The sequence below is a fragment of the Eutrigla gurnardus genome (genome assembly GCF_963514095.1).
Source record: "Eutrigla gurnardus genome assembly, chromosome: 5".
In the NCBI taxonomy this organism is placed as follows: domain Eukaryota; kingdom Metazoa; phylum Chordata; class Actinopteri; order Perciformes; family Triglidae; genus Eutrigla; species Eutrigla gurnardus.
This window is the reverse complement of record NC_139919.1, coordinates 19,212,304-19,227,980: the sequence shown is the minus strand read 5'-3', so window position 1 is coordinate 19,227,980 and position 15,677 is coordinate 19,212,304. Positions and strand designations below refer to the sequence as shown.

General features: G+C 43.7%; 3 protein-coding genes across 3 annotated transcripts in view; all 3 read right to left on the bottom strand.

Annotated features, from left to right (window-relative positions):
• Positions 1-118: 118 nt before the first annotated feature.
• On the bottom strand, positions 119-2,040 carry slc25a5 (solute carrier family 25 member 5). Its single transcript, XM_084010230.1, has 4 exons — positions 1,856-2,040; positions 829-1,315; positions 606-746; positions 119-522 (listed from the first exon to the last, which is right to left on the bottom strand). Exons 1-4 carry the CDS (start codon positions 1,964-1,966, stop codon positions 365-367), a joined length of 897 nt encoding a protein of 298 aa, XP_083866356.1. The 5' UTR covers positions 1,967-2,040; the 3' UTR covers positions 119-364.
• Positions 2,041-2,634: 594 nt separating this feature from the next.
• On the bottom strand, positions 2,635-8,723 carry slc25a43 (solute carrier family 25 member 43). The gene is made up of 5 exons (XM_084010468.1): positions 8,309-8,723; positions 6,201-6,442; positions 5,857-6,029; positions 3,798-3,932; positions 2,635-3,324 (listed from the first exon to the last, which is right to left on the bottom strand). Exons 1-5 carry the CDS (start codon positions 8,578-8,580, stop codon positions 3,112-3,114), a joined length of 1,035 nt encoding a protein of 344 aa, XP_083866594.1. The 5' UTR covers positions 8,581-8,723; the 3' UTR covers positions 2,635-3,111.
• chic1 (cysteine-rich hydrophobic domain 1) overlaps positions 4,477-15,677 on the bottom strand; it is a 36,761-nt gene continuing 25,560 nt past the window's right edge. The window contains exon 7 of the transcript XR_014597224.1: positions 4,477-4,488. The gene's annotated coding sequence lies outside the window, so the exon portion shown is untranslated. The remainder of the gene's footprint in view (positions 4,489-15,677) is intronic.

The window sequence follows — 15,677 nt, the reverse complement described above, 5'->3', positions numbered from 1 at the left end:
CAGGATGCTGCCAAATGGCTTCCTGAAGCAACACCACAGATCTGCCAGGACACTCGGCCGCTCCGTCTCTCATGGCACCCTTCTTTAGTGATATTACGTTACAGAATCAGGCGGGAGATTCACTCAGTAGGTTGCGTTTATTTCTCTTTTTCCGGCAAGCTTCCTGTGTTCAGGGAATGACATTCTGGTGAGAGGCAAAACAACAACGGGGCCAAGAGAAGAGGGAACAGATTCCTCCAGTACAACTAGTAGAAAATACTAGTTGGTCCCTATAAATATACTGTGGCATTTAAGTCCTTCCAAAATGTACAAGATATGTTACAGTTAAACGTCACAACGTGAAGAGAGGACATACAAAAACAACTTAGATGACTTTCTTAAGCTCGTCATACAAGACGAGCACGAAGGCGCCCCCCATGCCTCGGAGCACGTTGGACCAGGCCCCCTTGAAGAAGGCCTTGGAGCCCTCGTCACGTGCGATCTTCTTCCAGCAGTCAATGGTGCCAGAGTACATGATGTCGGCTGAGGGGGGAAACAGAAATACGTCAGACATTTACTCTACCAGCAGCAGCAACAGAGAATTATACTCTTGTTGCGTTTCTCACCTCCTTTGCGTCCAGACTGCATCATCATACGACGACGGACGGTGTCGAAGGGGTAGGACACGAGCCCGGCGACCGCCGTCACAGACTGAGCGATCATCCAGCTGACAAAAATGTGTGTGTTCTTGGGGTCTGGAAGCATGCCTGTAAGAGAAGAGGCATCAGGAAGGGTAAGCAAAGTCTCCAGAGGACGCAAGGGAGACAGGACGAGATGATGAAAACTCACCCTTTGCCGTGTCGTAGACGCCAAAGTAGGCAGCCCTGTAGATGATGATGCCCTGCACTGACACACTGAAGCCCTGGTACAGACCCTTGATGCCATCGGACTTGGAGATCTTCGCCAAGCAGTCTGCTAGGCCTTTGAACTCGCGACCCCCTCCAGCTTTGCCGACGTCAGCGGCCAGGCGCGTTCTGGCGAAGTCGAGCGGGTAGACGAAACAGAGCGACGTGGCCCCAGCGGCGCCGCCGGACGCCAGGTTACCTGCAAAGTATCTCCAGAATTGTTTGTGCTTGTCCACCCCGTCGAGGAAAACCTTCTTGTACTTGTCCTTGAAAGCAAAGTTGAGGGCCTGAGTGGGGAAGTATCGGATGACGTTGGCCAGATTCCCTCTCCAGAACGAGAGGAAGCCCTGCTCTTTGGGAATGCGGACCACACAGTCGACGATGCCTTTGTACTGCTGGTCGACGGCGATCTGTTTGCTGGCGTGTTGCACCTGTCGATAAAGAGGGAGAGCGACACGGCAGCGCATTAAAGAGAATGAAAGGAAAGCAGCATCAGCAGATCAAGATTGACATCTCTTCATCAGGGTGTGAGTGAGCCGTGTGATCATGACACCCACGTGTCTGTGTGACGGGTGACGGACACACTTGCATCCATGTGCCAGAGTAGTACTGTGATGGCATCCATTCAACTATGTCCCAGCCCCTCCTGCCCAGTGCAGCAGCAGAGTTTGCCACTATGGCGGACACTTTGCTGTGACCTTGGCAATGTGTGGAGAAGTCAAAGTACAGACTAAAATGAATGATGAGCACTTTTAAACGTCACAGTCACGTGTTGCTTGGTGAAGCTTATGTAGGTTTGCTCGTCTGGGCTCCTTCCCCCTCATCTGTGCCTGCAGGCAGCAGTTCACTATCTTTGCACTTCAGCTTCTACTTGCAACAATGCAGCAACTTTTATATCAGTGCGTCCTTTCACCACGACATTCAGCACGTGTTGCGCTCGCGAGCAGGCGGCGTCTTCACTGAAGACTCACCTGGAGGAGAAGCTTGACTCTCTCGATGGGGGCCACAGCTGTTTTGGAGATAGCAGCCGCGATGCCGCCGGCCAAGAAGTCCTTGGCGAAGGAAATAGCCGTCTCACTCATCTTCAGATGTTGCCTCTCGTCACGTCGTCGCTGGAGGTTTCTGTAGCGGATGGAGTTGAAATGGCCGACTCCGCTCCAGAAGAGAGGGGGATTTAAAGAAGTCTGAGCGCGAGTGGGATCGTGAACTTCGGCTCTCGCGTCTGATTGGTCGGGAGGTGAGAGATGTGGGCGGGGTTAACTGATGTCCTTCGATTCACATTTGGTGCTCCCCTGACATCAGTCAAGCAAACTCATCACAGGGCCAAAAAGTTTGACTTTCTTACTTTATAAGTTGTCTAGAGGTTCTGATTTAATAATGTATCAACAGAACTGTTACGTTGTTTTTTTTAATGTGAAACTCAAATACCACTTTGAAGCCGCTGAGGCCTGAAGCGTACGGTGAATAAAGGTCATCCCATCTGTTGACGTCCTTTGGCTGTCACTCAGTTTACTCAGAGGACATGATGGAATCAGCTGACTGATCCACCCATTTTAAGTAAATATAAAATCATCAAATTATCACTGAACACAAACATATTCATCAGAAACAAGCTCATGAGTAGCGAGAGTGCAGCGAATCATACTGGAGCAAATAAATAAAAAGCTAGGGTCCAGCCATGTGATGCATATTATATTCTCTATATAATCTATATTTACAAAAACATACAAGACAACACTTAAAACATGACAAGTGTGGAATTTTAATGTTTTTAGCACATTTCTCTCATCACAACTCATGTTAGCACATTTACATGTTTGATCATACTCAAACTTACGAAGGATCAACCTTTCTTTTTTTTTTTACATTCATTGTTCATTAAAAATGTAATCTAGTACACAAGTACCCATTTGACCAAACTACCGTAGGCACTGTTTGATTTTGAAATGAGCCTGAAAATAAATAGTTAATGCGAAAGGCACATCATATTAGGTTAAAAACAGTCAAAGAAAGAAACAATTCATAAACAAATAATACTGTCAGATAAAATAACAATGTTTCTGAAAGAGGTAGACCGTTGCTGACCGGACATAATGTAAAAATGCACCTTCTATGAAGACAAGGAAACCTGAAATGTTATGTCATTATTACAGCCTCTGAAGTATTTCATTTTGCTGGTTGAGTGTGGTCAACAGTCAGTAGAATTTTTCCTCTCATGTGACGTTTTTCACCAGCGGCTTCTGAAAGACGCCTCCCCCGACCCAAAGTTCCTGTTTTTCAAATAACGCTTGACCTCTTGCAGCTCGTGCGGCCCGAGGCTCTGGTCGACGCCCGGCGTGAGTTTGTAGCTCAGGGGCGAGACGATGTAGCCGTTGCGGTAAAGGCAGACCTGCTTGCACATCTCGAAGCAGGTGAAAAGAAGGCCAAAGTAGGGAACGATCTGCCAGAGGATGACAAGGTCAGGAGGAAGTGATGAGTGGCTTTCAGTGTGATGCGCTTCATTTCAAGTGGCCATAAACGACACACGGAGAAGGTCGTGCTCTGGTTTGGGCATTACTCTACTAAAAGTGTGCTTAATGTGTCTACAGCGTGTTTGGATTCAGGCTGAGATATTGGTTAAAAGACATGACAAGGCCTTACATTTGTAAAACAGTGCCAAACTACCGTGACATTTGCAGCTGAAATATGAGAGGGGAGCATGTTGTACTATTGCTTTCCATGCCTCCCCCCTCCTCCCCCTCACTCTCCCTTTTACGTCAGTCACAGTTCACTACTCCCTCACCTTCATAAAGTCACAGATGATCCTGAGCACGTGCATTTATTTTCAGTTCCACGGTATTCTATCCATGTGATTGATAGAGAGTACAACATGACTAACATATAAATAATAATCATATAGAAGTGCAGCGGTACCTTTATCGTGTTGGCGGTGAGGCCGTTCCACAGTGAGAAGACGCCCTTGCTTTTTACAACCTGTACGAAACAGTCAATCATGCCACTGAAATGGACGTCGACGCCACCAAAATGGGGAAGACGGGAACTCTGCGCCTGGGAAGAGAATGAGAGTGAAATTGAAAAGCAGTAAATCAGACAGGTGGCATCGCCTGTCCGTGAAGTTATACCCAGAAAGGTCAAGAGAGGAATGACAAGACAGGTAATTAACTGCAATTTGGGGAGAAGATTTAATAAAGTTGTATAAATGTGTATCGGCAGCGTTTTGTTAATACGTACTGCAATAAAGGGAAATTTACCCTCCTGTTCTATTTCAGATCGCAAGATTTCAGAACAACTTGTCATTGTGTGTGTGTGTGTGTGTGTGTGTGAGTGAGTATATAATAAAGACAACGTTGTTAAAAATCAGGTCACACGGGAGACAAACACTTGGGAGCAAAGCCAGTTAACTGTATATTAAAAAGCGTTAAGAAGAGATCAAATTAGGTACAGACAGTTAGCAGTATATTAAAGCTCGCAAGACTCAAACTGTATGACACTGCATCGTGTGTGTGTGTGTGTGTGTGTGTGTGTAACCATGCAGACAACTCTGTAGGCCAACTCTCTCTCATGTGACAGAGGAAATGTATATTTAGCACAAGGGGGTCGTCAACTACATTTATATGATAACGGATGGGAACAGGTATCAGTTCTCACCTCTCTTAGTGAGTTTGTGAGTGAGGTGAGCCTGACTCCTGCAGCAGGTCGTGAACTCACTAATAATGACCTGACCGATGCATCCATAAGGTCTTTAGTACCTGCAGGTTGAACGCACATATCTGGCCTCGGTAAATCCGTCCCAATGAAATTATCTCATTCTAAATGCCGGATTTCCTAAATAACAGAACACATTTTCTTAATTTGTTAAAATTCTGCGGGTCGCCAGTTGACATTACCACACATTTTGATGTTTCAAGGTTCTCAAAGGGAGCACGTGGCCATAAGAGTATTAGACTGTTCAAACAGCTTCATTTGTGGAGGAAACATTAAGCTAACCAGCGAGTTAAACAATGCTAGGCTACCCTAAGCTTCTGCAAACATTCTCAGTCCGTCTCTGTCTCACTTTTAATGGTTAACTCTCGAGACACAGACAAGAGCTGAATCCCGGAGTTAAACAGTTATGCAACATTGTTCTTTGTAGTCGGGTGACGTGGTTGTGATGGTCCAGTGAACTGGAAACAACTCTCACCTTGCCTGCCGTCTGACAGCGACCGGCTATCTTTAGAGAAATTATCTATAGCATCTGCAGACGCGGGACACATTCACATTCCCAGCTGCTGTCGAATCTTGTGCTAGCTAATAATAGGTGGATCAAATCGGATGTAGTATTCTGTCCTTTGCAGCGCCATTGTTCCCCGTGTGTCCTCCCCAACATGCAGAAGGCATCTTCAACATCATTCAGGGGAAAGTGGAGCAGTGCAATATGTTTTTCCTGTGACCAGTGTGTTCTAATAAACATATATGGTAAATATCCTGAATATAAACAGACATGGGTTAAATTATTATGAAGGTCAAATTGAAAAAAAACTCATACTATTTGGAATTAAAAATGTAAACTGATCAAAAACATTGACAGAACAGGAAAGGCGAAACGAAATTTAAGTGCACACTCACTGCCCCCTTGTGGACTACATTTGATATTGCAGCCACTATACACGCTATACTGTAAATTTATTGTTTTGTTTCCACAATATTTCAGGTAAGAATGATGAAAAACAAATGATAGCAGACACATTTGATAATGTTTAGTTGATTTGATTAAAATATATTACATTTTTTCCAGCATTATCCCTACGTAGTTGAATACAGTCATGTATAGAGAGATCTCCAGACATGTTGCAAATTAATATTTCCCTTTAAAAGATGAAAAACTGTCAAACACTTCTTTGATTCTTCTGTTTTTTGGGGATTTTTTGATTTTTTTTGAATTGGGTCTGTTTCAGTTTCTTACCTACATGGAAAAAGTGAAATGTTAAATTACCTGCATCTTCCGTTTTACAGTTTCAAAAGGGTAGGAGAACGTTTGTGCCACTCCTGCTGCCAGGCAACCATTAATGAAGTTCTGGAGGGGAGTGAAGCGGAAAGGAGGCTCCTGCCAGAGTTTGTCCAAGTTCATGTAGACCGCATAGCATCCGACAGAGAAGGGAAACGCACCTGTGGACACAAAATGCATCATTAATGAAATGTGTGTGGCAATTGATGGGAAGACTGTAAACAAAAACTATTATCAGGATGAGTAGAAATAAAATATCAAGGAGGAGTGGGTGGTGCATTTTTTTTTGGACCACCAGACCTACATCAATGCTACAAAGTATGCAAACGCACCCAATAAAGTGAGGGAGAAGCCCCTGTAGAGAGCAAGCAGCCCTTCATTCCTGTAGATCTTTGAGAGAGTGTGAGCCACGCCGATGTAGGTGGGCTGCCTGCAGTTCTGAACGATGAGCCTGGTCTCCGCCACCTCCAGAGGGTACGTGGTCAGAGCTGCAGCGAAGCCAGCCAGTCCACCGGCGAATATGGCTCTCCACTGAGAGATGAAGCCCAGTTCGTCCATGTGAAGGTGGACTATCCTGGGCACAGGGGAAGGCAACATCAATGACACTTAAACACAAAGTTGAACGCTTCTTTCATTTGACAGATGGAGGTTTTTCAGCGCACTCATTCTGTTCCTGTTTGATGTTTCATTTGTTGTCAGTATTTTTATTGTAATGTCAAAACCTAGCTTGCACCTCGTCTAGCTTGCAAGAGAATCATCAACAATTAATAATATAAATAATTCATGAAGCAAAAAGAGACAAACTATTCCTGATTAACGTCTCAAATGTGATGATTTACTGCTATATTCTGTTTAGTATCGGTTTAATTCAGATTAAACTCATGTATTATTTTAGTTTCCCCTCAATCAGTTGATGATGTTTGCCATATATTGCTTTGTCATTTAGTTATTACTTATCAAATCTTTGATGACTGATTTGAGCCTAATCAGTTCAGCTTTAAATTGAATATATTTGTGTTTAGGGCTGTCTTAAAAGACATTTCCAGAAGCCACATTGGGTTCAGGTAAATCGTGATGGGAATTTAGCAACATTTTCAGACATTTTATTGACTATTTTAGTAATCAATTAATTCAAATATATATCATTTAATTACCAACAAACATAGGTTGATTGTTAGTTGCAGCCTGAGTTCAATGTATAGATAAGAACTCTTTTAATCAATACCTGCATCACATGCCCTGCCTCTGTGTGTGTGTGTGTGTGTGTGTGTGTGTGTGTGTGTGTGTGTGTGTGTGTGTGTGTGTGTGTGTGTGTGTGTGTGTGTGTGCGCGCGCGCGCGTGCGCGTGTGTGCGTGAGTGAGTGAGAGGGGGACACGGTGTACACATTATAGTGCAGTAGAGTAGTTTGCCAAGTCAGTATGTTTACAGGAACACGTGAGCGGAAGCGTGACGGGCTACATATCATGATGTACATACTGACAAGGGTCAATATTTATGACTGTATGCTAGATAACTGTTGTCACGGCTGCTCACTGCCCGCGTGTTTATATATCTCACACGCTATCGGTCATGAGGTTTGTACTTTAGTAACCTGAGAGAACAACCCATGTTTTGACACCCTGAATTCAGCCTCACAGGCAACACTTCCTCTCACGAGGATTGTCCTTTCCCCAATAATCAACCATACAAAATCTATGTATGAACAGGCCAGAATGAAAGGTTATTACATTTTCTATCATAGGATTAGACAACTAAAGAAGACCAGCAGAGTGTATTTGAGAAGTGGAAATTTAAAAAATCGTGAAATTATGCTTTAAATATTTGCTTCCATGGTTTTTAACAACTAGGCTGTGATTATTCGCTTTGTTCTTCTTGTATTCATTTTAAAGATCAAACTGTTAACCTACTGATTGACTATAGTTACTTGCTTAGCTATATTCGTTGCTAATCCATGTTCTCATCGTGACTAACGGTGACAAACGCTGATATTTTTGGGAGTAGATGCCGTGACAACAGACCTGTGAGACGAAACTCAGGCACAAAAACACTCCGCCCCCTTAAATATCGACTGAGCGAATCGAGTCTTCTGATTGGCTGAATAAAGAAGGTTCGGTAAAACAGGAAGTCCATGTTTAGCTGCCCGGATGAATGTAAACAGATCATTTAAACAGTGCCCGTTTGGTTATTTTATCATGTCAAACCATTATTAATACAAAAAATGATCAATCAATCTTCCACCGAAGTTAATATGTGTAACCTATTGGTTGTTTTTAACACTGCGGCTCGTCACAAAGCTAAACATGCAACCTCAACGTCAGCTGACCAAGATGGCTAAAAGCTAATTTAGCATAAACACTGAGAAACATACAGCCTCAATGTGAGTTCACTGAGACTGAATGTCGGTAGACGGGACAATCTAGTAGATTCAACTTTACTCACTTCTTGTACGTTGTGAGATGCACTGCTGTGTAGGGGAACAACCGCAAACAAGAGGCGAGGTTTCCTTTCCAAAATCCCCGAAGCCCCTCGTTCTGGTAGATAAGCAGGAAACTTGGCCATAAACCCTTCTTGCAGTGAAAGGTGCCCACCTGGGTTTTAATTTTAACCACCTCCAATGGCGACGTGACGGTTTTACTGAAAATACCGGCGAAACCGACGCACGTAAAGCTCTGAGAGCTCGTCAGTCTGTCGTCTTTTTTGACCGAGGCCATTACTGTTGGACCCTCTGCTGCGGATCTACTTCCTGTGGAGGTTTCAGTCTCGGTTTCAGATCTCTTTGTGCAGCTTAGACATCCAACTGTGGATGCCGAGGAGATATCCGTCCCCTTCTCTGGCCGGTGGTGTTGTCTATAACGAACACACGTCACTCTGACTGGTGCTGCTGGTTTTACGTCTCGGTAACACGAGGGGGCGCTGTTTTACCTGGTTTGGCTGAAGCGCATTATTAGCCAGTTCAGTGCAGTACGGTGTCCACCACGGCCCAGTTGTGCTTACATACTTATAAACAATGGGGGAAGAAATATACACACCCTTTATTCAAGTAAAAATACCAATACTGCCCTTTGAGGTTACATCTATTTAAAAAAAAAAATACACAAAGAATGCCAGAGAATACAAATAACATACAGTGCAGGGAGAGGCAGAAACCCCAGTTGCTTATTTGAAGTCTCAACCTAAATAATGTTACAATTTCACAATGTTATAAGGAAACACAAAATTAACATACAAAGAGTTTCTTAGCTTTATTTACTCTAGTATCCAACCAAACTATTTTTTTGTAGCAATGGCACATTGAGTGTTTCCAAATTGTGAGAATATACTTTTTTTAAAACACAAAATGAATGCAAATTGAAATGCAGTAGCTCATTTGCTACACAAGAAAAACATGACATGCAAAACAAAACAAAACAAAACAGTAGTGCATTCCTGTAGTTTTATTATATACTGTGTTTTTATATAATATTATGCACCTTGTGGTCATTGTAGGGATTCTGCTATATTCTTTCATCACTGTCTAACTTCTAGTTAAGAGGAAACAGTGAAGTAGTTGAATTAAACCATTCCCCATATTTCCTCAGGTGACCTCTTACCACTTTGGTAACCACATATTTTGGGGATTGATGGGGTGACTTTGTCTCTATAGGTGGCGCCATACTCCAACTTTTTGATCTGTCGACATGACAACTGGGGGTGAACTTTATATCAGAATATCCCACAATCTAGACTATAAACTGCTCAAATAAAAGTACACGTGAGACTATTCTAATATGTTGATGTATTTATTTTTTAACACGGTTCATAGACAAATAAATATAAAATATGTATAAAATCATATAAAATGTTTTTTAGTTTAGGTTTGGTTCAAAGCAAAAATAGATGTAATATCCTCAATTTCTTTGGTTTCAAAATCTGCAGCGACACCGTCGACATGTTTCCAGCCAGATAAATTCTTCATGAGATTGTCTTTATTGCACCAAGAAGATAAGTCAGGTCTGATTTATGGTCTAACTGTAGTCATCAGCAGGGATTTGTTGTCGCTGTCATGTTTCAGCACCATGTTTGTTTTTCTCCTCGTAGTGGGCTGCCAGCAGTGCCTCCCTCTCCTGCCGGGCTGACAACCTCAGATGCCTGCGAGGGGCCCACCTTCTGTCTGCGGCTGCACCACTTGGCTCCTTCAGAAAGCCTATCTGGAATAACGGAGCCAACCAGAGGAAATGACAGCCAGATCACAAGAGGTCTCCCTCACTCCCCCTCCAGCTGCCCACGGGGTGTGTGTGTGTGTGTGTGTGTCTGTGTGTGTGTGTGTGTGTGTGTGTGTGTGTGTCTGTGTGTGTGTGTGTGTGTGTGTGTGTCTGTGTGTGTGTCTGTGTGTGTGAATGGGATACTGGCTTTCACTTCTGATAACTTACACCGATGTTAATGCAGTGGAGGTAATTGAAGTTAATGGTTAAAAAGAAAAAAGTGCAAAACATATTACTGCTGTGAGATTCATATTAGCTATCCAGGCAACTAGGCTATGCTGTGTTAAAGTTCAGGGGTATTTGAATCTTGTTCTAAGCAAATCAATGCAATCTAGCAGCTAATTTACGTCAAGACCGGCTCCAGCAGAAGAATGCCAAAATGGGAATACATTTTTGGTCCCCAGAGCAGTAAAAGAGCTCACTTTGAAAATGTTTGATCTCACTGTCATATGTGTGTGGTTTGTGATGCTTGAGATAATGGCACGTCGTCCTTTAGAGATAAGTGGTGTGATGCTGTATCTTATCAAATTAATGCTTCAGCAATCAAACAGGACACCACCGAGAATCTGTTGCCACTACGCTGTCTCCTCGGCCGTCCTTCCTCTGCCCTTTACACACCAGTATTCATAGAGAATACACATAGAGCACTGCCTTCTTCCTGTATGTATATCCCCCCCCCCCCACCTCTTGAACGAGAACTTCCTGCATGCAGCAGAGCAGTGCGGGAGCTGCCTGCGTGCCTTTGTGTCTCGGGCACCGTCGCGTAGCGGTAGGTGTAGGCTGGCCGAGGCATTGTCATTCTCTGGATGTCATGCGCAAGTCGACCCTTGATCTCCCACTTTGAAGTGCACCGCTGGAGGAGACTGCGAGCAGTCTGTGGATCTGCATGCAGTCAGCAGAGGGCGCCTGATACCAGGGAGGCTGGAGGCCAGAGTCTGCTGTCATCCTTCACAGACTGGTGCAATAAAAATCTCACCTCATTATCTGAAACAGTCACATCACAGGCTTGTGTTGGCAGGGGAGGAGGGGAATGGGAAGAAAGGGTGGGGGTGGGGAACAGGACAGGCTGGGTGACACCAGAGTCTGTCTGCATGTGAGTCCTTTTTTTAAGGGGGGGGTAGGGGTGAGAAAATTCAGTCATAAGTACAATTCACTGTAGCACCGTGTTGACACCTCTACCAACAAGGCTGGAGTTGAACCGCCGCACTCCCCGGCTCACTTAACAGGAAAGGGTGACTTGTTATGCATAGGAGCCTCATTTTCAATGAATGGTTTCTGTTATGGGTTGAACTGTGAAAGGTTCTCAGGGTTTGTTAGGAATAGTGAATGTAATTTTGCACCTCATTACTGGGGACAGTCTTTATTACAACAAACACTGAAACTACTGTTATCTCACCAGTAAATGTGCTTAAATACAGTCCATAAGTTGTCAAATATGCATTAAACGCAACCTCAAAGTGTTAATTTGTGCCCGATCCATTAAGTATTTCTCCGTGTGCGGTGACATTTTCAAGTGTTGCGTTAAAAACAGAGATTTCCAAAAAAAATAAAAAAATAAAATGTTTTGGAATTTGTGCAAAGATGTCATTGTTTATTGCTTATTTCTATTTGGCGTGTAAAACCTTAACAAGGACTGATCCGTCGCCTATTTAGTCAGGATGTAGATGACCAGGAGGTCCATTGTCTGTGAGGATGCAGAGGAGAACTTCTGGCAGCTGGTGCTCCCTTATCTTGCCGTGTACAGCCAATAAATCAATATCAAATCTAAGGAACAGGAAGCCAGATGGCCTTCCCACAACCCGCCAGGCCAAGGCGCTCTCAGGGCCTCCTCGGCTACTGTACCACCGCTGCATGCTGCAGCCCCTTTGAAGACATACACATTCAACAAGCAGCTCAATGAATGACTAAAGGGAACAAATAAGCTGTTACGACTCTGCTCAAATCAGTGTTTGTGTTTCCATCCACATCAAAGGCCTCGCTCTGTTTGATATGCAGCCCCCACACCTTGATCTGTAGCCGTGTACAGGTAGAGGGGAGGAACAGTCCATTGAGAAGCGAGGGGGTCATGTGGCTGCCTCTCTCAGCCCTGGCTCGAGGGTAGTTGACCCAGACGAAGGGTCTGGTGGTGTCTCTTGTTCCCCAGGGAGCTATTGCCCCTTACACCCATCACTAGAAACATTATTTATTGGGTGACCTATTGATTGCACGCGTTTAAAGAATATTCACAAGGAATTGGGGGTAAATGACAAAAATAGGAAACATCTTGCATTTAAAGATAAGAATCAAAACGGTATCAACAGTAAAGACAGTTTTGTGTAGTAACTGACTTGGCTTGGAGTGAGGCCAGAGAGGTCAGTTACCTAAATACATCCCGCCAGACTCATCTTGAATTCTGTTAGGGCCAGGGGTCAGGTTAAACAGTAGTTTGATTGAATGGCTGTTCACAGGCCAGTGTGAAATGCCAGCTCTATTGCAATGTGGGAGTGGGAAGGAGGGGGTTTCTCTGCCTTTGTGTGGCCCGCGGTCTTAGAGCACGGACCCATTGTTAGAGGCTGACCAGCCAGCCCCTCAGACTCTCCTTTGCCCTGCTTTGTCTCGAGCAGCGTGACCATTTCCTTCATCCAGGTCAGGGCAGGGTCGTGACTTTGGACACCAGTCCTCCCTGTCTGTCTGCTCGGACCGCATACTCAAAAATACCTCCAACGTCAAGACAGATGTAGGCTACGGTTGTCACGTCGCTGTGAGAAATGTGGCTGTCGGAGCAGATTTAAGCCTTTTCAAACGGAGGGGATGACAGCAAAAAGATCAGGTGTCACCCTGAGTCAAATCCAAAGAAGCATGAACACAAAATGATATCTACAATATTCAACACATTAAAGGGAGGAAGAAACGGTTCTTTAGTTTTAACGTGTAGATATTCCAATTAATCTAAAATGTACAGAACACATTTATGACCAATATAATTTGAATGGCGAGAGATATCTCACTTGCACTTTTTTGTGAGTGCGTAAAACGCAGTACCACATGCGCAGAGCTGAGATAACCTCTTTACTGCCCTGAAGTGTCCGAGTTATGCATCTGAAGTTTTGAGAAGAGTGGACGGTACCCTCCTTCTGTCCCGAGGCTGGACCTGCCTTATCACGGCCTGGCTATCACGGTGATAAGAAGAGGAAAGGCCAAAGGGCCATAATGAACAGTGCGCATGGTTCAGGTCAACAGTGTGGGGAGGCTGGACTCAAAGGGGAGGGAAGGCGGACAAGAATATTATCTGATAAGAATCACCCAGGTCTTTTGATCTCCGAGGGGCTGATCCTGGGCTACAGGGTGTCATGCTGGGCGGACGAGCAGAACGACACGGCAGGTACAAACAAGCGAGCCCTTGAAGATCATCTGGGTCTGAGCATATTTACACAGGGAAGACTGGAAAGGCACTCCTGATGCACAAGCACGAACACACAAGCTTGTTGTCCTCAGGATTTTCACGCTTTCTCTTCACACATTTAGCTTTCATGTTTTAGCACAAATGGTGTCTCGTCTTCTGACCGTTCCTAAATCTGTTTCGTGTTGAAGCCGCGAAAAGGAGCTTGGATGTCACAGCGTGGTCTGGTGCGGTTTTGTCTCATAAGTCACTGATTAAAAGCCGTCGCGTGGAGACCAGACAGGACCTGGGGCTGCAGTGCAAGCTGTGGCCTGAACCAAATGCCTCGCTGTCTCGCCCAGGGCAGGCTGGAGGAGGGATGCTTCAGCCCGGTGTGGCCAGAGGGGAGGTTAGCAAGCTGCTGCCACGTTTAAGTGTCCTTGGTTTCTTAGCAACAGTTAAAAACAAAAGAGCAGTTACACATACTTGTATCTAAAGGCTCGCTCTCTCATTTTTTTTTTTTTTTTTACAAAAGATGACCCAGGAAGGTGTAGCACTTGGAAGTTAACGTTTCATTATATTATAATTCAACAAAATGACCAAAATTAAAAGTATTTCTGGCGTAGCTAAAGCCTGTTAATCCTCTGTACCTCCAATGTTAACCAAAGCACCAGCTGACACGTTCCTTCATCACAGTGAATGTTGGCACTGTAGTTTACTTTGAGTACACCTTCCTGCAGAAAATACTCACCAAATGTGTTTCAATCTGCAGCTAAAAATAGTCCCCAACACATGCACCATTTCCTCCTGTTTGGGTATGTGGACTACAATGCCCAGCTGTTAAAAAAAGAATGAAAGTATAAATGACAGAGCAGTTCTAAATATAATATAGCAGTAATTTATATCTTCAATTGGAACAATGGGCTTTTGATCTTGAGCTTTGATTTTGTTCTGTGAGATTTGTTGACAGTAAAAAAATATTGAATATATAATGAGGTTATTTTCAGATAGTCAGATGATTCCACAACAAAGCCACGCAGGCTCTTTTATTTAAAAATAGCACCAACTTGAGAGGAATAATTTTTTTTATTGGAACAAAACAAAACCAAGTTTGTCCTACTTGAAAATAAGGATTATGATTTCTTTTTTTCCTCCTCAGTTCACATCAAGCTCAGACAATGACAGCAAAGTATCAGCAACCTGTTACATCCACGCTCCAATTAAAAGAATTAAGATGTAAGGGGCCTTCATTATCAGCTCTCTCTGAAGGACATCAAAGGCAGCGGTGGAGTGAGAGTGCAGCTGCCCTGACGGTGTGAGTTTCTCCTCTCTCACTCCAGAGGAACTTGTTTGTGTTGAGGATGTTTACTGATCCCAGGAAAGACAAACAGCCTCTTTCTTGTTTGTTGGTAGCGCAGCTCAAACGGTGTGTGTGCGTGCGTGAGAGAAAGAGAGAGAGAGAGAGAGAGAGAGAGAGTGGGCTTCAGGATGTATTATATTGTAGGTCAGTGTTTATATTGTCTCTGTGTTTTCACCCTCACTTCCAAGCTTCCCATCAGAAGATGACAATGCTGTGAACACTTTGACAAAGTGAGGCGCACCAAAAGGCAGGGGATGCCTCCGAAACATCTCAAATCTGTATAGCCATTACAAATCCTGATGTTATGATAAGTGATGGTTTTACTCCAGACTTAAAATCAACTCATTACATATTAGTTACACAATGCCATGTGAAATCAACCCACAACAAACCAAGATGCCTAAATCTCTGAACAATTCCAACCGAGTTATGAAACCTCATCTTAACACATGGTGTCACTCTTTCTCATCTTTTCTGAGAGGAAACCTTCAAACCCGGCCCACCCTCATCGGTCATCTTGGTGAAAACAGTGTTCTTGGTCTGACTCTGACAGCCAAAAAAAGAAGATGTCAAACTTACAATGGTTAGCAGAATCATGTTAAATGGTTAGTATTATGCTAAAGTGTTTCTTTATCTAAATCAAGGCTGTGCTGTACAGGTTGTAAAACACTTTGAGGCAAAATTCTGGGATATTTAAATAATAATAATGTTAAATTTGCTTGTCTTAACTCTTTTCATGGCACCAACATTCAAATGTATTCTGATGTAAAACGATTACATTAATGTTATAGTTCAGTTAGTACTGATAGGAAAAATACATCTAACTTCCTGGATGTCTTATGAGATACA

Excerpts from the sequence above, each read along its gene's own strand:
- slc25a5 (XM_084010230.1), bottom strand. The coding sequence starts at position 1,966 with ATGAGTGAGACGGCTATTTCCTTCGCCAAGGACTTCTTGGCCGGCGGC. Across the intron at positions 747-828 it reads CGTCTACGACACGGCAAAGG|GCATGCTTCCAGACCCCAAG; the intron begins GTGAGTTTTCAT and ends CTTCTCTTACAG. Across the intron at positions 523-605 it reads GCAGTCTGGACGCAAAGGAG|CCGACATCATGTACTCTGGC; the intron begins GTGAGAAACGCA and ends TTCCCCCCTCAG.
- slc25a43 (XM_084010468.1), bottom strand. The coding sequence starts at position 8,580 with ATGGCCTCGGTCAAAAAAGACGACAGACTGACGAGCTCTCAGAGCTTT. Across the intron at positions 6,443-8,308 it reads CATCTCACAACGTACAAGAA|GATAGTCCACCTTCACATGG; the intron begins GTGAGTAAAGTT and ends CCCTGTGCCCAG. Across the intron at positions 3,933-5,856 it reads CTGTAAAACGGAAGATGCAG|GCGCAGAGTTCCCGTCTTCC; the intron begins GTAATTTAACAT and ends TTCTCTTCCCAG.